The sequence below is a fragment of the Erinaceus europaeus genome, chromosome 13, assembly GCF_950295315.1.
Source record: "Erinaceus europaeus chromosome 13, mEriEur2.1, whole genome shotgun sequence".
Classification (NCBI taxonomy): Eukaryota; Metazoa; Chordata; class Mammalia; order Eulipotyphla; family Erinaceidae; genus Erinaceus; species Erinaceus europaeus.
The window spans coordinates 99413324-99433945 of NC_080174.1; the positions used below are offsets into that span (position 1 = coordinate 99413324).

Below are 20622 nucleotides of genomic sequence, written 5' to 3' on the forward strand. Positions count from 1 at the left end.
GCAAGACTGATCAGTGGACTGAGAAGTACTGAGAGAAGGACCTCATAACACACTGTAATCATGGTTAAACCAAGGAGAAACATGGAATAAATGAACCAGGAGAAAAGTCCAGCTAAAAGCCCCCAAAGGTAGAAGCACAGAAGAATGATATCAATATCCAAATGCTAGCTGAGGAATTAGTCACAGGAGTGAGGGGAGAGTGTGAAAGAATTGTCATCAGAGGGCGCAGGGTAGATCACATAATGGTTATGCAAAGAGACTCCAAAGTCCCAGGTTCAGTCCCTCAGAACACCATAAGTCAGAGCTGAACAGTGCTCTGTAAAAAATTTTTTTAAAAAGTCATGAGAAATGCAGAAACAACAAATGAGACTCTGAAAGCTGAAATAGCTGAGCTAAGAGCACAACTAGCTGAACAAGCTAAAACAGTATCAGAACAGGGTAACAAATAGATGAACTACAGAAAACAACAGAGGGGAGAGAGAACAGAATAAATGAGGCAGAAAACAGAATTAGCAAGATTGAGGACATATTAGATAAAACTAAGAAAGAAGAGATCTCAAGAGATTAAGAGATACTGAAAACAACAGAGAATTATGAGATGACTTCAAAAGAATTAATATACACATATTAAAGGCTTACCAGAGGAAGAGAGAGAGAGACAGAGGGGAAGAAAGCATTCTGTAGGACATAGTAGTGGAGAACTCCTCTAGTCTGGACAACATAAAAGACATAAAGGTTCAAGAAGCCCAGAGGGTCCCAAACAGAATTAACCCAGACTTAAAGACACCAAGACACATCATATTTAGAATGAAAAGGAATACGGATAAAGACAGGAACCTGAAGGCTGCAAGAGAAAAACAAAGTCACCTACAGAGGAAAACCCATAAGATTAGCAGCGGACTTCTCCACACAAACACTACAGACCAGAAGAGAATGGCAAGGTATCTATCGAGTGCTCAATGAGAAAGGCTTTCAACCAAGAATACTGTATCCTGCTAGACTGTCATTCAGACTAGATGGAGGCATCAAAACCTTCTCAGATAAGCAACAGTTGAAAGAATCAACTATCACCAAGCCTGCCCTGAAATAAGTTCTAAAATGTCTCCTATCAAGAATTGGATAAGCATGCCATATATCAGAACATTCTAAAAATCTACAGTATCTTCTATCTATACTATCAGTAAATGTCAGTGGCCTGAATTAACTTATTAATAGGCACAGAGTAGGAAGATGGATCAGAAAACACAACCCAATATGCTGTCTACAGGAATCCCACCTAACTCAACAAGACAAACATAGACTCAAAGTGAAAGGATGGAAAATGGGGAGGGGAGAAAAGATAGAGAGTAGCGAGGGGGAGAGAGAGAGACTTTGCAGGCCCGCTTCAGTCCTCATGCACCACTCCCCCTGCAATGGGGATTGGGGACTCAAACACCTTGTGCACAGTGATATTTGCTCTTAACTGGCCCCCTACCAACAATGCTTCTTAGTCATACCCTTTCCAACATTCACTACCTCAAAGTATCCCAGTGCCAGGAATTCTGACCTAGTCTGTCTGGGCAACACAGAGCCGGATTCCTGGGATGGCACTGGCTTTGCTGATTCTGACCGTACGTGACAGACAGTGATGCTCTTCCAAGGCCTGTGCCGACAGGTTCTGAGATCTGTTGCTGCTGGAGCCGATGACTGAGTACTCCTACTTAGAAACTTCATTTTAATTTTGAGACAATAATTGAGTGGACTAATTTTCTAAGCTGGAATCCCTTCTCTGGTGTGTGAGACAGAGATGGCTCCATGTATCAACCGCTCGGTTAAGCCCAAGAGCCAGATGTGAGGATCATCCCCACGCCAGGGCCAAGTGGAGAAGCTTCTGCCGGGGGCCGTTTGGCAGCAATCTCTGGGCAGCTGGGCATGTCACAGTGGTCGGGAGCACCTGTGCCCAAGTCCAGCTGCAGAGGCTTCTGCTGCTCACCGCTGTGGCCCTTCGCTGGTAGCACATCTATCCAAGATGCATTCTCACTTGTAAAAGCGGTATTTATAGTGTCCACGTTTAGAGCTGTTCAGGTCAAGGGAAACCATCGGAAAGCCTTCAATGAGTGGGGACACTGCGGGCTATGCCAGACAGCCAGTCCTCCTGAGGGCCAATAGGAGGGCAGAACTGGAAAACGGAAGGAGAAAAGGATCCTGGTGTTCAGAGCTGGCAGGAGCCCCTTCCGGATTGTTCCACATCCACACACTAGTTACTCTGCGCACCCTCTGAGATGCCAGCAGTGAGGACACTACAGAGGCTGGGGCGTCAGCTGGGCAGAGGGTTCATCTGAGCTTGAGTGCTGTGGTTCACTGGCGCCCCTTATGCGCCTCTCAAACCTTCTTGTACCTAGTTCCTTGTATTCAACCCCCTCTAACTGGCCCCCAGAATCACCTTTAATTCAACTAAATTTGGAATGTGCAAGGAACCATACAGACCATGCTTTGTGCACCTGTGATAGGCCTCCTGTACCTCAGCGGCCTGTCGTACTCGCTTACCAGAGCTAAGGAATAAGGGGACCGTGAGGCCCAGAGGGGTCTTTCCAGGCACATCCTCTGCCGGTGCCGAAGCGAGGCCATTAAGATGATTCTAAGGGTCTGTGTTCCTGCTGTAAGCCACAGGGGACTTGGGGAGGCCAGAGACTTAGCAAATGCCACAAAGAAACAGTCGCAAAGGGGAGAAACAGGCAGGTAGGTCCTTGGAAACCTCAAAAGCCAGGAGCTACATGACCACACTGGCCTCAAGCCAGTAAGAATATACCCTGGTTGACAAGGAAGGGTCAGTCGTCACTGAACACTTTGAGGAGAAAGGGATGTGCCAGTCAGGGGACTAGTGTCTCCTCCAAGGTGGAGAGCTTTCTCCTAAGTGCCACAACAGAATTCCAAGATTGAGTGCCAACAGGAGACAGACAGGACACCCTCCTTTCCCAGAGAAACATACAACCGAGGGTCAGCATCCCATTAGTGCCGCTCTGCCTTTGCTAGAGATAGGCGGCCAGGCGACAGAAGCAATCAGCTTCGAGGAAAGACTCAGAGGAGAAATAGCGATGGGCCTCAATCATCTGCAATACTCCAGCCTTTAGGGTCACGATTAGTCAACAATCTGCTCTGCTCTGTATCTGAACTCTTTTTCAGCCACTAGGTTCCAGATGCAGCCATAATGCCAACCCAACTTCCCTGGGCAGACGACCCTACCAAGGTGTCCTGGAGCCCTGGCTCCCCAGAGCCCTGCCCCACAAGGGAAAGAGAGAGGCAGACTGGGAGTATGGATCCACTTGTCAACACCCATGTTCGGCGGGGATGCAATTATAGAAGCCAGACCTCCCACCTTCTGCGCCCCACAATGACCTTGGGTCCATGCTCCCAGAGGGATAAAGAATAGGAAAGCTGGGGAGTTGGTGAGTAGCACAGCGGGTTAAGCGCATGTGGCACAAAGCGCAAGGACCAGCATAAGGATCCCGGTTTGAGCCCCCGGCTCCCCATCTGCTGGGGAGTCGCTTCACAGGCAGTGAAGCAGGTCTGCAGGTGTCTCTTTCTCTCTCCCTCTGTCTTTCCCTCTTCTCTCCATCTCTCTCTGTCCTATCTAACAACGAGCAGCAACAACAATAACTTCAACAACAATAAAAAACAACAAGGGCAACAAAAGGGAAAATAAATAAAAAGGCAACAATAAGACAAGTTCCCCATTCTACTCGGTCTTGACAATCTGGTCTGTCGGCCAGTACTATAAAAGTCAAGCTACCCACTCAGAGCTCAAATGAACCACAAAATTTCAGACAAAAACACGGATTTTACCTGATCTTCAGTGCTTCTGGGACTCGTGGTCTGTGTGTGGCTAACACAAGCACAGGGACTCAGACAGAGGATGGAGAAAGTGACATTCCCACCACCCAGGCTGTGTGGCAGGCCTAACGACCAACGACTCCAGCACTGCCCGTGCTGGGTCAGTAGGCTCAGCTTTTAAGGAGCTATCCGGCGACGAGGTAGCAGGCTTGGAGCAAGTCTGCGCGCAGGCTTTGGACAGTGGCCGGCTCGCGCACTCAGGAACCTACCTGTGTAAAACTTCATCAGAGAAGGGACCAGCAGTTTGGTGGAGAGGGGGTGATTCTCGATCATCTCGAAGAACTTCTGGGTCCGAGGCTGCACGGCGGGGTTGGTCATGAACATGACCTCCACCAGCTTGGCCAGCAGGTATGGGTTGCGGATGTAGCTCTGGCTGCACAGCATCACGACAAGGAACACGGCGACATCCTGCGTGCAGGGCTCGTACAGCACTTGGGGGGAGTATCTGAACGGGAGGAGGGAGCAACGGGGTGAGCAACATGCGGGATGGTGGCGGGTGGGCAGGGGACAGGTCTGCGGCCAGTACGTTGGATTCCCAGCACTTCTGCTATGATGGAGAGAGCAGGGTGAGCCTGCCGCACTTGGTGCTCTCACTACGCCTGCAGAATCAACCGGGGTTGTAACGGAACCCAAGGTGAACTTCACCAGTCTCACTACCAGAGATGTCCTTATCCTTTGCCACCAGGACAACTGCTGGGGTCTGGGCATCGTATCCTCTAATTGTGACAGAGGGTAAGAGATAAAAAGAGACAGAAAGGGAGAGAGAGACCGAGAGAAGGAGAGACACCTGAAACGCTGCCTGAGCCTGGGTCCTGGAGCATGGGAAGGTGTGCACCCTGCTGGCTGAACCGCCACCACCCCCTCATGGAGATTTCTGTTAAAGGACTGAAGGAGTTGTATTTTTTTTAAATTGTAAACATCAGCTCTGAGCTTTGATCTTTTTTCTCTCACTCTGCACCGACTTTTTCAGACAGAAAGAGATGGAGAAAGCTGGCACAGCAGCACCGCACCCCTCAGGCTGGAGGCAGGGCAGACGGACGCCCGGGACATCCACGTGGTGATCAGTGCACTATCCAGGTGAGCTAGTGTGCTAGCCTACCTCAACTTATTTTTTCTTTCTTCTTAAATATTTATTTATTCCCTTTTGTTGCCCTTGTTTTATTATTGTAGTTATTGTTGTTGTTGGATAGGACAGAAAGAAATGGAGAGAGGAGGGGAAGACAGAGAGGGGGAGAGAAAGATAGACACCTGTAGACCTGCTTCACCGCCTGTGAAGCGACACCCCTGCAGGTGGAGAGCCGGGGGCTCGAACCGGGATCCTTACGCCGGTTTTGCACTTTGCGTCACCTGTTGTGCTACCGCCCGACTCCCCTATTTTTTCTTTTTCAATGTCAAATCTGAGAAAGCAATTATTGTACAAAATACAGAGGCAAGTATTTCTGGGTGCTGAGTATTCACTCGGATATTTATAAGCTGTCTGTTTGCTCCATCTGTCTCTCAGAATTACACACTCATCATCAGAATCCCCCGTCACGAGCATGATTAGTCTTGGTTCTGGCTCCGGATGTAACTGGAAAGAGCATGGTGTCACAGTGAGCCTCTTTTTCTATTCTCCAAGTACACAAGTGGAAGAGTAGAGACTACATGCTACATACACAGTACATACTGAAGTGTGTAATACATCAAAGGCACTTACTGGACAATAAAAAATAAAAATTCAGCAACATCTTCCACATAAAACTCAGGCAATGCCGCAAAGACCTTGGGGACGTCTGGACTTAAAGGCAGAGTCACGCTGTCATGGAGAGAAGGGAAAGTTAGAGAACAAGGCCATGACACTACGGGTTGTAAGCAGTACTGACTCCCTACCAGGGCCAAACAACAGATAAAGTGGAGAGCAAGCAGAAAGGACATCAGATCATCTTATGCGGCCCAAACCGCAGGTGGCGCTTCTGCACACGCACTGGGAACACTACCTTCCACTCCTGCCAAGAGTCCGGGAAAACTCACCAGTGTCAGTGACTTAGTGCACATTATAAGTGCACATTAAGTCACATGACTTAGTGCTCAGTGCACATTCTCTGAACGCATATTTCCCGGCACCCAGGGCTTAACAGGGCCCAATGGCCTATTATCTCCAGCTTTTAACTTCCAATTTATTGATTTCTTTTTATTTTTTAAAGATTCTGTTTACTTATTTATTCATTTATTTATGAGAAAGATAGGAGGAGAGAGATAGAAGGAAGCAGACATTAGTCTGGTACATGTGCTGCCGGGGACTGAACTCAGGACCTCCTGCGAATCCAATGTCTTATTCAGTGTGCCACCTCCCAGACCACAATTTAGAGATTTCTTTTACTACAAATCAAAGATCTCACAGGCAGTTACAACAACAACAACAACAACACCAGTCCAAATTCGTAAGTGCTCGGCTCGGTGTGAGAACACAGGTGCCAGAAGCACCAGCTCAATGATTGCTATTGAAAGTGTTCTGGTTTCTCGCTCAACAAACAAAGAAATCTTTATAAATAAATAAAACAGACACTGACATTCCCCTGTACTGAAACTAATAAGAGCAAACAATCAATTTTAGAATGTCACAGTCTGTTTTTATGTAATAGCTGGAAACAGAACTCAGTAAGATGCAGACTTTGGTTTTGGTCGCCACTGCTTAAGGATCACAAAGAAAACGGCCCAGGCGGGCAGAAGCCAAGTAGCGGGTGGGGACAGCACACTCACTCGGGGTAGGCAGGGTCCAGGATGCGGAGCAGCAGCTGAATGAGAAGGCCGTAGAAGTTTAGACATCTTCTCAGGAAGCTCTCGTCAAGTAAGCCGGCGTCAGCACAGGCCTTGCATCGTACCAGCTTCTGCAGAAGATACGCCCCCACCCAGATTAGTTGGGTCTGCAATATGTTGCCCTTGTTTATTGTGTGGTTATTATTGTTGTTGTTATTATTGTCATTGTTGTTGGATAGGGCAGAGAGAAATGGAGAGGGGAAGACAGAGGGGGAGAGAAAGACAGACACCTGCAGACCTGCTTCACCGTCCGTGAAGCGACTCCCCTGCAGGTGGGGAGACAGGGCTCGAATCGGGATCCTTCCGCTGGTCCTTGTGCTTTGTGCCACCTGCATTTAACCCGCTGTGCTACTGCCCGACTCCCCAATTTTCTTGTTTAGGGAGTGCTCCAAGGCCCAGATAAGAGATAAAGTCACGGGACAGAACAGTAATCATACGCTAAATGTTTCAGAAGGAGAAAGCAACAAACAGGCTGCAGAATTCCTATTTGAATGAATTATAGCTAACTTCCCCAAACTGAAGGAGGGGCTAACCCCCAGATGCGAGAACTCTAAAAAGTCCCACTTATAATAAACTGAGACAGAGGCACGCCAAAACACATGATAATGAAAATGGCAAAGGCCAGAGCAGACAGAGCTAGCTCCTTCTCTTTCCTTCTCTGCCTCTTGCTTTATACCTCACAAAGGAGTCAACCAGGAGCACTGGAGTCACGCAGGTGCTTTGCATGACTCCAGAAATAAAGCACTCACAAAGTTCCCTCATCCCTTCTACCATGTGGAAACACACAGAAGAAGCAACTATGACGCAGGAAGCCGGCTTTCACCAGCCAGGAATGAGCAGTACACGTCTCTTGCTTATGATAAGCAAAAAGTCGAAAGGAGAGGAGGGGGGGGGGAGGAGGGGGGAGGAGGGAGGGGAAAAAAAAAGCTATAGAGGGAAGAGGCATTCTCTACTACCACAAGTCTGCTTTATCAAACAAGAAAATGCCAAGGGGGACATCTTGAAGCACTGTGTTGGGCCGCAGGGTCCGAAGGGAGCAGACAAGGGTCTTGCCAAAAGGAGGGAGAGCGAATGATGAAATCCATTAAGAACTCAGGATGTTGGGCAGGGTAGATAGCATAGCGGTTATGCGAACAGATTGTCATGCCTGAGGCTCCGAAGACCCAGGTTCAATCCAGAGCTGATCAGTGCTCTGGTAAAAAGAAAAAAAAAAAATTGAGGATGTTGAGGCTTCAGCTCTGAAGATGGAGGTTGGGGCCTTGAACCCGGATCCTTACAGACGGCAAGATGTGGAGGTGCCACTGCCCAGTCCCTTTTATTAGTTTTTATGCTGCATGTTTTTCTGCGGGGGACTTTTCTATAGTGGAATATGTCCCCTTATACTTTTATTTCTCTTTTGAATGACTTAGTTGAAGTTATATCTGGTGGTCTGGGAGGTGGCACAATGGGTAATGCACTGGATTCTCAACCATGAGGTCTCGACTTCAAACCCGGGCAGCACATGTACCAAAGTGATGTCTGGTTCTTTCTCTCCTACCTTTCTCATGAATAAATAAATTAAAAAAAATAATAAAGGAAAAGAAAGAATGGGAGTCGGGCGGTAGCACAGTGCATTAAGTGCACATGGTGCAAAGCACACTGATGGAAGGATCCCAGTTCAAGCCCCCGGCTCCCTACCTGCAGGGGAGTCGCTTCACAGGCAGTGAAGCAGGTATGCAGGTGTCTGTCTTTCTCTCCCCCCCTCTCTGTCTTCCCCTCCTCTCTCCATTTCTCTCTGTCCTATCCAACAACAACAACAACTACTACAACGAAAAAACAAGGGCAACAAAAAGGAAAATAAATTAAAAAAAAAATCTGTAAACCAAAAAAAAAAGATGAAGTTGGGGCCAAGCAGTAGCATGCCTAGCTAACTAAGCATACACACTGTTATGAAAGGACCCAGGTTCAAGCCTTGGTCCCCATCTGCAGGGAAAGCTTCATGAGAAGTAAAGCAGGGCTGTGGTGTCTCTCTGTCTCTGTCCCTACCTTCCACTTCCTTCTCATTTAAAAATTAAGGATGTGTGATCCAGGAGGTAGCACAATGGATAAAGCACTGAACTCTCAAGCATGAGGTTCCGAGTTGAACCTCCGGCAGCAATATACTGGTGTAATGTCTGGCTCTTGCTCTCTCTCCTCCTCTCATTCTCATTAATAAATAAATGAAATGTATAAAAAAAAATAAGGATGTTGTTGGCATAGCATATTCTGACCCAAGATTTAAATATAGCTACAAGCAAACTATTAACATGATTTTCAAATGAACTATTTTGTCTTGGGGAAAAGAATCATACAGAAAGAAATCTACTCTTGGCTGGAGAGATAGCATAATGGTTATGCAAAAGAACTTTCATGCCTGAGGCTCCACTAAGGACACTCGTGAAGCCGGAGCACCATCAGAAGCCAGAAGTAAGTAGTGCTCTGGAAAAAAAAGGGGGGGGGGGATTAACTGTTTGAAGCACAGATTTTGGCGGGAAAATGACCATTATCAGGCAGAGGGTAGACAGCATAATGGCTGTGCAAACAGACTCTCATGCCTGAGACCCCAAAGTCCCAGGTTGAGTCCCCCACACCACCATAAGCCAGAGCTGAGCAGTGCTCTGGTAAGAGAAAAGCAGAAAGCACCATTATGAGACTGGTGTGTAGTTACTCCAGTCAACTCTACAAACAAACCTTGAGTTGCGTTTTGCAGCGTTTCAGCATCTCACGGTGTCTCGTTGCCAGTGGGGAATCTTTCCACTGGCTTTCATTATTTTTCAAATCTTCCACAGTTCTGAAATCAAAGACGACAGTCAAATGAAAGAAAACACACAGAGGTCACACAGGCTCCTAGGCTGAACACGGGCCCCAGATCACATCAAATCGATGGGGTTTACAGTCACCAATATTTATACCACTTCCCCATATTAGGGAGCTACTCTCTTCCCTGATCCAACTTTCTGGTCCTTTTTCGAGCCAGGACTTCATCTCCCCAAACAATAACTTGGATCCACCTGCATATCAGAGGTCAGGCTCAGGGGACAAAAAAACAAACAACTAGTATAGCCACAGGCCCTATGCAATATAACTAAAATATGCCGATTAGCTATCTATAGAACAGACACCCCCCCCCCCAACTCTTCATCTGCACTATTCCAGCCTTTAGGTTCATGATTGTTCAACAACTTGTTTGGCTTTGTATGTGAACCCTCTTTTCAACCACCAGGTTCCAGATGCTAGCAGGATGCCGACCCGACTTCCCTGGACAGACAACCCCACCAATGTGTCCTGGAGCTCTGCTTCCCCAGAGCCCTGCCCCACTAGGGAAAGAGAGAGACAGGCTGGGAGTATGGCCCCACCTGTCAACACCCATGTTCAGCGGGGAAGCAATTCCAGAAGCCAGACCTTCCACCTTCTGCATCCCACAATGACCCTGGGTCCATGCTCCCAGAGGGATAAAGAATAGGAAAGCTGTCAGGGGACGGGATGGGATACGCAGTTCTGGTGGTGGGAACTGTGTGGAGTTGTACCCCTCTTATCCTATGGTTTTGTCAGTGTTTCCTTTTTATAAATAAAATAAAATAAAATAAAAAAGAAAGGAAGAGAGAGGAAGAAAGAAAGAACACAGATCCATTATCCAGCTTATCTATATGTTGACTGACTCTCAGACACCCCCCCCCATCATCATAGCATAGCAAGTTATGGTTTAATCAACAGATTTTTTTTCTTTTTTAAGTCTTTTTTTTTTCTTTTTAAGATTTACTTATTTTCCCTTTTGTTGCCCTTGTTGTTGTTGTTTTTTTGTTGTTGTTGTTGGAGTTATTGATGTTGTTGTTGTTGGATAGGACAGAGAGAAATGGAGAGAGGAGGGGAAGACAGAGAGGGGGAGAGAAAGACAGACACCTGCAGACCTGCTTCACCGCCTGGGAATCGACTCCCCTGCAGGTGGGGAGCCGGGGGCTCGGACTGGGATCCTTACGCCGGTCCTTGTGCTTTGTGCCACCTGCACTAACCCACTGCGCTGCCGCCCGACTCCCTCAACAGCATTTTTCTACCTTATTCATCCCTAACATAATGATGTCTTCAAATTGGTGACACTTGATATTTGAAATAAAACATTCTTTTCTGGAAGAAATAAACTGTGCCCTTAGTTTTCTGGGATGGGGAAAAAAAGGGGCTGCACCTGCTCCTTACCCAAAGCAAAAGGCAACATCGCTAACGGCTTTTCCTTTTTCTCCCTGTGTAGAGTGCTCGTCTCTGAGATTATTTTTGTGGTTTCTCCTTCTTTTCCTTCAGGTTTCTGCTCAAATATCACCTGTCAGTGAGGTAAAATGTTCCCTGATAGGGCAGTATGCCATAGTTTAAAGGCAGGCCTACCTGACACTCTCTCCTTTCTTTTCTGAGACTTGTCTGTATTTATTTACTTATTTGGGCATGTCTAGGGTACTGCCCAACCCTGGCTTAATGGTGGCGCAGGCACTGATCCTGCGACCTGTGGGGCCTGAGGTATGAAGGTTTTGTGCTCTGACACGTTGTGCGGTGCCCCTGGCCTCCAACCCCTTTCTACCAGACAGACACTGGACAGAAAATGAGAGGAAGATACGGCTCTCCAGGTCACACGCCCTGTGGCTGTATTTCTGCATAGGTGTGGGAAGAGTGGCCACAGAAGCAGTGCCAGCCACATGGTTCTCCCAGAAGCTGAGCAGTGAGGGGTTTGCCTGAAGCAGCTTTGTGCCGGGCAAGGCTCAGGAAGAGCCCCAGCCTCGTGGCCACTGCCTTGCATCACCCAGCCAGACACTCCCTGCCTGCTCTGCTTACTCCAGGCTTGTCTACAAGCAGAAGGCTGAGTATGACAGACAAAACAGTGCCTCTGTCCTGAGGGCCACATCCTCACCCCTGGAACATCCCACTTCATCCTGCATAAGGGACTTTGCAGGCACAATGAAAGGCATCGATGGGTCCTGAGACGGAGATTGGCCTTGACAATTTGAGCGGATGGGATGGAATGTCATAATGGGGTCCTTCTTTTTTTTTTTTTTTAATTTTTTATTTAAGAAAGGATTAATGAACAAAACCATAAGGTAGGAGGGGTACAACTCCACACAATTCCCACTACCCAATCACCATGTCCTATCCCCTCCCCTGATAGCTTTCCCATTCTCTATCCCTCTGGGAGCATGGACCCAGGGTCATTGAGGGTTGCAGAAGAGAGAGACATGGTACAAGAAAACAGGTTCTCCCCAAGAGCCTGCAGAGGGAATTTCTCCTCAGACAATGTCTGGTTTTGTCACTGTGACTTCTTTATGAAGGCGCTGGAATCAAGGGGAAACGCTTAAGCTGAGAAGTTTACTAGTGCCGATCTACTAGAAATGGGGTCATTTTAGACACTTTGTATTACAGCACAAATGCAAAAGGAAATTGGACTCTGGCAGAATGGTAATCCTGTTGGTCCAGAGAAGTCCAGGTTCTCATATGTATAAGCCCAACACCAGCCTTTGTGCAATAAGTGAAGACAGAAATACAGGAACAGAAAGGATCCAGAGTTACAGCTTCACAGAGAGCAGAGAAGGACGGGTATGTAGGGAGTCGGGGAGAGCTTTTCAGGCACTGCCGGGAACACCAGTCCCGGGGGCAGAGTTCACAGAAACCTGTAACGCGACAGTGAGTGGGTCACTGCTGGCAGCCCGGCACACGGACGTGGCTGCGGAGGTACATGTGAATGCAGATCAGCACACAGCCACTGATGGACATCAGGTACGTACCGATTGAGCTCTCGGATGGCCCGGAGCCTGCGGATATAGCGACGGCAACTTGGCAAAATAGAGAGGTGGTGGGCGTGCAGGGTGAGGAAGAAGCACTCCGTAGGGAATTTCGGCTCAGAAAATGGAGGCTGATCTCCATCTAGAAAGACATTTCCCAAATAAAATGGTTTTATTTATAAGGTGGGAGACAAACTCTTGGACTCTCAAGAAGCCTTGGGACGCTTTTAGAATAAATGGCAGCTGTCTGTAAGGCTGTAAGACGCAGAGAATTTCTCTGAGCCCTCACTCAACTTCCCGCCCCACTTGCTTACAGTCTACAGACACGTACACCAGCGATCTTCCGCCTCGTTTTCCTGACATACTTCATACAGACGTTGCCGTTATCTACAAAGATCGCTAGCTTTACGTGGCTTCTTTCTTTGTGGGGGTGGGGTACCAGGAGTGGACCACAGCTCAGATGCTGACACAGAGGTCCAGCCTCTCTTCACCCCGTGGTAGGTGTCTGCAGCATCACTCCCACACAGGCCATCTCCAGCACCAGCGGTTATGCAGGCAAAGAGGCTTGCAAGACTACACATGTACTAGGGTGTGGCTTCACCACAACACACGCCATCACTCAAGTGTTGACGCCCCTCTCCTAACTCCTCCAGTAAAGTAATATTGAGACCATCCACGTACACGTGAATCCTCCTTCAGCTACGACCTGGCTGTGCCAGGTGTGGGGCCGGCCCTGTGATGGCCAGAAACTGGGGAGGTGTGACTACACTGAAAAGCTGTACATCCCAACATCTTCAAATATCACTTTCACATCACCGGCTACTCGGGATCTATCAGATAGGTCACAACAACAGTGATTGGCATATTATAATATATATATATATATATATATATATATATATTACAAAATAAAGACTATCACTTTTTATTGTAACAATGTGTATTTTTAAAATTCAGAACGGGGGGGGGGGGGCTGAGTGGTGGCGCACCTGGTTGAGCGCACATGTTACAGTGCACAAGGACCCAGGTTCAAGTCCCTGGCCCCCACCTGCAGGGGGAAAGCTTCCAGTGGTGAAGCAGGGCTGCAGGCATCTCTCTCTCTACTTCCCCCTTCCCTCTTGATTCCTGGCTGTCTCTATAAAATAAATAATGTAGTAGCAGCAGCAGCAGCAGCAGTAGTAATAAAGAAATTAGTCTAGGGAGTTGGGCGGTAGCACAGCAGGTTAAGCACAGGTGGCGCAAAGCACAAGGACCAGCGTAAGGACCCTGGGGTTAAAGCCCTGGCTCCCCACCTGCAGGGGAGTCACTTCACAGGCGGTGAAGCAGGTCTGCAGGTGTCTGTCTTTCTCTCCCCCTCTCTGTCTTCCCCTCCTGTCTCCATTTCTTTGTCCTATCTAACAATGATGACATCAATAACAACTACAACAATAATTTTTTAAAAAGGGCAAAAAAGGGGGAAATAAAGACATGTAGAAAAATGAAAAAAAAAAAAAAAAAAGAAGCAATTAGTCTAAAAAATAATCCAGGACAGTGTGACTTTTTTCTATTTGTTCTAGGTGTGTATTTGATGGTGGCTAGTCCTAATGAGCTTTTATCTCATGAATTTATTTTCCAAAGGTTGTAATAACAACTGAGGAGTCATTAGCATTAAAACAAAACACTGTTAAAAGGCACCAATTCTGGCGTATTACACTAAAGTAAAAGACTCTGGAATTGCTGGTATGCTTAAAAAACCCCTTCTGTTTCATTTGGTTTATTCCCCCCTGCTTAACACTATTCTATTTACATAACCGCTGTTAACAAGCACCACCTTCCCTCCCAGGCATTGGTGGTTCAGTGGTAGAATTCTCACCTGCTCCGCCCCCTCTCCTTGTCATACCCTGATTTTCACTAGTCACTTTTCTCTCCACCCTCTCTGCGTTGCATCCTGTTCCCACCCTACTGGGCTAGTATATTTATAAGGACAAGATTGTTTGTAGTAGTTAGTTTAGCTTAGCTTGGTATAGATTGCGCTGCGTCCTGCATGATTAAAGAGATACTGCGTACAACCCAGCCATGAGTCCCGGGTCATCTGTCTTCCATCAATGAAGCTCAGCCCAACAAGGAGTGGGTGGGTGGGTGGGGAGAATACAGATCCAAGAAGGATAACACAGGACCTAGTGGGGGTTGTATTGTTGTATGGAAAACTGGGAAATGCTATGCATATACAAACTATTGTATTTATTGTTGAAATTAAACAAATAAATAAAAGGCACTGATTCAATGAGCCAACAGCAAGCAGACTCACAGAGGTCAGTCAGCCACTCATTTACGTCCTCCATGGTCGCATTCACTCTGGTCTCGTCACTGGGAAGGGTGACCCGGCACCGCGGGTGGAATACGTATGTGGGGTCGACAGTCTCTAACTTGATCTTCGTGCTCAGTTGCTGCAGGACCCAAAGGAAGTTCAGCATAAATCCATCCGTAGACACCAACCTATCGTCGGTCTGTGAAATAAGAAGAGAATCCAACATAATGGTCAGCACAGATGTGCTGAAGTTGCTGACAGGCCAGCAGGCAGGCTACTCGGAGGGGCGCCTGCTTCCCCTGAGAAATGCCCTGGGCTTAAGCCCTGCATCATGGAGGTCCCACGCCAGTACCTCCATGAATGGAGGAGTGGTTCTGGGATGGTTCTTTCCTTGGCCCCTCTCCCCGTCACTGATTCACCAGCGCCTGAATTACAAAGTCAGAGAGCTAGTACACATCACTATACTACTGTCTGCATACTAGAGGTGTCAGCCTATACTAAAATCTTACAGTACTGTAAACTGTTAAATGCAATCAAGTCAGTGACAATGTTATTCATATTTTACGAAGGAGAAAAAAAAGTGCTCAACTAATTCAGTGATCTGCCTATGATCCTCATTAAGCCGAAAGACAATGAGTACTTCTTACTATTTCCTCATTTCCCTGCAAGAGCATCACAAACTACCTGCCCTCAAAGTGTCTGTAGCCACCAGTGTTTGTGTAGTCTCACATTAGCAATGCAACAGTTACGGGTCTGTTTATTTTTGCCTCCAGGGTTACTGGTGGGGCTCGCTGCTGGCAGTGGCTCTGGTGACCTTTTTTCCACCTTACTGGACAGGACAGAGAGAAACTGAAGGAGATGGGGAGGTAGAGAGGGAGGGAGAGGGAGACAGAGAAACACCTGCAGGCCTGCTTCAACACCTGCGAAGCATTTCCCCTGCAGGTGGAGAGACTACTGGCACAATATGGTAGCAGCCCTGGTCGAGCTAGGCTATTGGTTCTATCCTAACAGCAAATCCACAGATGAAGCACTGGAAAAACAAGCACCTAGCAGCAACTGGGTTAAAGACCCAGTGTCAATAAACGACGGAGCTGCAGGTAGAAGGCATTTTCTTCCCTACACTGCCCCTTTCTTCTAAGGAGGAGAAGTGCTACAGGTGCGCCTCCTACCTGCATCTGGGCTTTCTTCATGTTGGCATTGACAACAGAAGCCATGTAGCTGAGAGCAGCCTCCCGGGTCTCACCATTCAACAAAAGACTGTGGAGAATCTTGAAAAGCTCTTGCTGGAATTGATTTTTCAAAGGAAGAAAAGGATGAACATTTAACTGACAACTTTTGACCCTAAGAACAGAACCTCTCTCTCCCACTTGCTTTAGAAGAAACCATGACAAGAATATTACCTGCATTTACATCAAAATAAGTGTCACCTGTTCAGAGGTAGATCGACATACAGGGTTAAAGCACAGGACTTGCCTGCCTGAGACCAAGGTTTAACTCTTGGCACTGCCAAAAACAGTGGTACCATAAAAGTAAACAGATTCTGAAAACATCTGTTATCATAAACATACTTCCTCTTTATGCAATAGAGGAAGGAGTAATGATTCTAACAAAAGAACCTTTCCACAGCCCAGGAGGTAGCATGGCAGGTAAAAATGATGGACTGCTAAGCATGAGGTCCTGAGCTTGGCCTCTGGCATCACACATGTCAAAGGTCAATTCTTATTCTCTCGTTCTCATTCATAAGGAAATGCGTAACGGTGGGGAGCTGGCATAATGGCGATGCAAACAGACTCTCCTGCCTGAGGTTCTGAGGTCCTCTGTTCAGCCCCCCCACATACAAACACCCCATCTTGAACCATACCTGAGCGGTGAGTGCTCCAGTTCAAATAACAATAATAATAATAACCCATGCTATTACCATGACAATCACAGAATGAGCCTCACTGGCCTTGTCACATTTCAGAAGTGAGACATATTCACCCCCTGGACCCATTTTCTGGAGACCTACCCTTCCCACCTCCAGGTAATGTTGCAGTGACTGGCTAACCACACGAGTATTTTCCAGGGTAATGGCAGGCCCTGAGAAATATTTTTCCACCACTTTTGCCTACAGGAAAAAGAAATATTCAGTGACCACACAGCATGCATTTGGAGGAATACTTGGGAAGGAATCTAAGCACAGAAGCAGCAAAACACGAATGGCGACCGTACTTACATCGTCCTCCGCAAAGACCGAGAAGCTGAAGAAGCCTCCCAAGTAGGAGAGTCGCTGCAGCTCGCGCCCAGAGCCGGGGCTCAAGGCCTTGGGCAGCCACAGCGGCATGGAGGCGACCTAGTAAAAGGGGAGAGGTGAGCGCGGATGCGAGGCCAGCAGGGAAAGCCTGCTGAGAGCTTCAGTGGCAGGGCTGGCACTGAACATGCCAACACACGGCTCTCAGCTGTGTTAGGAACCTGCTGGTTAGTTCTTCCTCTCATAGCAAGAGAGTCCTCCAAATTCTGACATTTTCGTGAACTCTCAATAATTTGTTTGTGTCAGGATATTTGTTGGAGGATTCAAGTGAACCTTACATGACCAAAGACCCGATGTGTTTTCCCTTACATGACTTGTTCTTCTCTCTGCACAGTAGTTACCCAAATTAAATCACAAAATACAGCAAGCAGCTTCATGCCGGGAGCACATGTGGAAGACAGATTCACTGCTGAGAGCCCTCTGTGTGTGACGCCTACGACTAACTCGCCTTCAAGAGATGGTTTTCAGATCACCTTTCCTTAAGGAAAGCATTCTGAGTTCCCCGACTATCAAGAAGACACTTACCAAATTGCACACCGGATGAGTCTTCCCAAACTTAGTTTCACAGAGCTCGCCCAACGCCTAGAAAGAAAAGCAGAGTTTTCAAGACACACAGCATTTTAGGCAGCCCATCACGCGTTCACTGTAAGCACAAAGGCCTTCCCTGTTCAATGTTGTCATTGATGCTACTTTCCTGACAAACTGACACACAGCCGGGAAGGTGGCTGGCACACTGCACAGAACATCAAATCCCAATGATTTCCTTTAGAGTGGAGAAAGGAGAGAGCCAGGAAAAGTTGTTTCAGCTACATACACACAGCTTGAAACATGCCCCAAAACAGCACAATCAAACACTATTTGGGTATTAAATTACATTTCCTACTTGATTTGGACATAACTAAAGAAACTCTCAAAGGCCAAAGCTTTTAGGTTGAGGCACTGAGGCAGTGACACAACTTGCATGACATGATCAGACAAGAGGCTAATAACCAAAATATACAAAGAGCTCACCAAACTCAGCAAGAAGAAAACAAATGACCCCATCCAAATATGGGGAGAGGATATGAACAGAATATTCACCACTGAAGAGATTCAAAAGACCAATAAACATGAAATAAATGCTCCAAGTCATTGACTGTCAGAAAAATGCAAATAGAGGCAACGAGATGCCACTTCAACCCTGTGAGAATGTCACACATCAGAAAAGGAGCAGCAGCAAATGCTGGAGAGGCTGTGGGGACAAAGCAGCCTCCTGCCCTGCTGGTGGGAATGGCAGTGGGTCCAGCCCCTGTGGAGAACAGTCTGGAGACTCTCAGAGGCTAGAAGTGGGCCTGCCCTGTGACCCTGCAGTTCCTCTCCTGGGGATAGATCCTAAGGAACCCAACACACCCATCCAAAAAGATTTGTGTGCACCTGTGTTTACAGCAGCACAATTTGTAACAGCCAAAACCTGGAAGCAACCCACGTGTCCAACAGCAGATGAGTGGCTGAGCAAGTTGTGGTCTAGATACACAATGGAAAACTACTCAGCTATTAAAAATGGTGAATTCACCTTCTTTACCCCATCTTGAATGGAGCTGGAAGGAATTATGTGAAGTATGATAAGTCAGAAACAGAAGGATAAATATGGGATGACCTTGCTCATAGACAAAAGTTAGGAAACAAGATCAGAAGAGAAAACACTAAACAGAACTTGGACTGGAGTTGGTGATTGCACCAAAGTAAAAGACTCGGGTGGGTGGGAGGGTTTTGAAGTCCTGAACATGATGGCAGAGCAGGACCTACTGGGGGTTGAATTGTTATGTGGAACAATGTTATACATGGACAAACTACTGTATTTTTACTTTCGACTATAAACCATTAATCCCACAATAAAGAAAAGAAAAAAAGACCTTCTCCCATTCTGTGGGAGGTGTCTTTGTTTGGGTGGTGGTTTCTTTTGCTGTGTAGAAGCTTTTCAATTTGATACAGTCCCACTGTTTATTTTTGCTTTTACCTTTGTAGCAACTGAACTTGTGTCACAGAAGATGCCTATAAAATGTATACAGGAGGGAGTCGGGCGGTCGTGCTGCGGGTTAAGCACACGTGGTGCAAAGCCAAGGACCGGCATAAGGATCCCGGTTTGAGCTATGAGAGCTCAAACTGGGATCCTTCCACTGGTCCTTGCACTTCATACCACGTGCACTCGCTGCACTACCGACCGGCCCTTCAGAATTTATTTTTGTTTCTGATGAAATGAACTGGTTCAGTTTCATTCATGTACACTTTTCAACCCAATTTTCTCGGCATCATTTGTGGAAGAGACTCTCCTCTCTCCATTTATATATTAGTATCTTAGGGCCACTCGTGAAAGACATCCACAGGTGTGGTGGCGACAGCAATTCTGAAGGTCCCCCAGGTTTAGTCAAGTTGGGGAGTCTCTGGCGGCCCTTCCTCTTCCAGCTTCTCATTACTATTCTTCTCATTGTTGGACAAGCATCAATAATGGCACAAATGAAACTTTTGTGCAGCATAAGAGACCATTGTCACTGACAAAGAAGGACGTTTTATGGATTTCTGACACTAAATCTCCTTACTGAAACACTAAGCTGACTCAGACAACAACAGAAAAGCCAGCAATCCCACAAAGGAGTCCTTAATGACACAGTGAAAATGACTGTGCCCTGCAATCTTCAGTCACGAAGCTCAGGTCCCTCCCTTCACCTCCACAGACAGAACAGGGGGTGAGGACTGGGGGCTTCTTAGGAGGACCCTGTGGAACATGTTCAATGTAAAGAGTCAGACACAGATGGGTCAAGACTGTGTTTGCGGGAATTCCTGTTGTCCTTCAGCCCCCAGCTTGTCTTTATCACCACCAGTTCTCAGTTCCAAGCAGGAGAATGCACCTCTGCGCTTATCTCCATGTTGGCCTTCATCCTGGTCTGAATTCGCCCGTCAGCATCATTCTGCATGTTGCAGCAGACGCCAAGCACCTTCAGAGAGGCACCTTGTCTGATTAGTTCCTGTGTCTCCAGGGTGTGGCACAGAAATATACTCAGGAAATAATGAATCGATGGCACACTGGGAGTGAATCAAATCAGCAAAAAGAGTAACAGTGAACGTTGTCAATTAACCAAAGTCATAGTTTACAGAGAGAGGAGATAGCTGAACTGGCAGCGTGCGGGGCTTTATACGAAGAGCCTGGAAGGTGACGCAGTGAGCAGACTGACAGGGTTGGGAGCATGAGGTCCTGAGTCTGATGGCCAGCACCCACATTGAGGCTGATACTGTTTGTTTGTTTTCTCTCTCTTCTTTATTCCCTCTTCCTTTCTATTGTGTTCATAAGTAATTTTTTTTAAAAAAGAATTTACACCAGGCTGCAAACAAGATAGTCAACTAATTTTATATTAGGATAATTTCATTCATATCCTAGAATGAAAAGCAATTTGCAGTATTTTCCTCCCCACATTAAATAAAATGGGGGTGGGGTGGGAGAGACACTGGGGTCTAAGCATGAAGCCCCGAGGCCAGGGCTGAGCTCTGGCTCTTTCTCTCGCCCATAAATGCATGCTTAAGAGTGAAGTAACTAAAAGCAGGGCCTTGCAGGTGGCTCAGGAGGTAGACAG

The 20622-nt window shown here is 47.0% G+C and overlaps 1 protein-coding gene across 3 annotated transcripts in view; it reads right to left on the reverse strand.

The window, feature by feature from the left end:
• Positions 1–20622, reverse strand: part of UBE4B (ubiquitination factor E4B) — a 116633-nt gene that overhangs the window by 23573 nt on the left and 72438 nt on the right. For all 3 annotated transcript variants that reach the window (XM_007535706.3, XM_060170932.1, XM_060170931.1), the window contains 10 exons: positions 17543–17599; positions 16943–17059; positions 16736–16834; positions 15897–16010; positions 14728–14926; positions 12444–12582; positions 9376–9475; positions 6610–6737; positions 5567–5665; positions 4080–4315 (listed from right to left, as the gene is read on the reverse strand). In XM_007535706.3, coding sequence (XP_007535768.1) covers positions 4080–4315; positions 5567–5665; positions 6610–6737; positions 9376–9475; positions 12444–12582; positions 14728–14926; positions 15897–16010; positions 16736–16834; positions 16943–17059; positions 17543–17599 — 1288 coding nt within the window. The remainder of the gene's footprint in view (positions 1–4079; positions 4316–5566; positions 5666–6609; positions 6738–9375; positions 9476–12443; positions 12583–14727; positions 14927–15896; positions 16011–16735; positions 16835–16942; positions 17060–17542; positions 17600–20622) is intronic.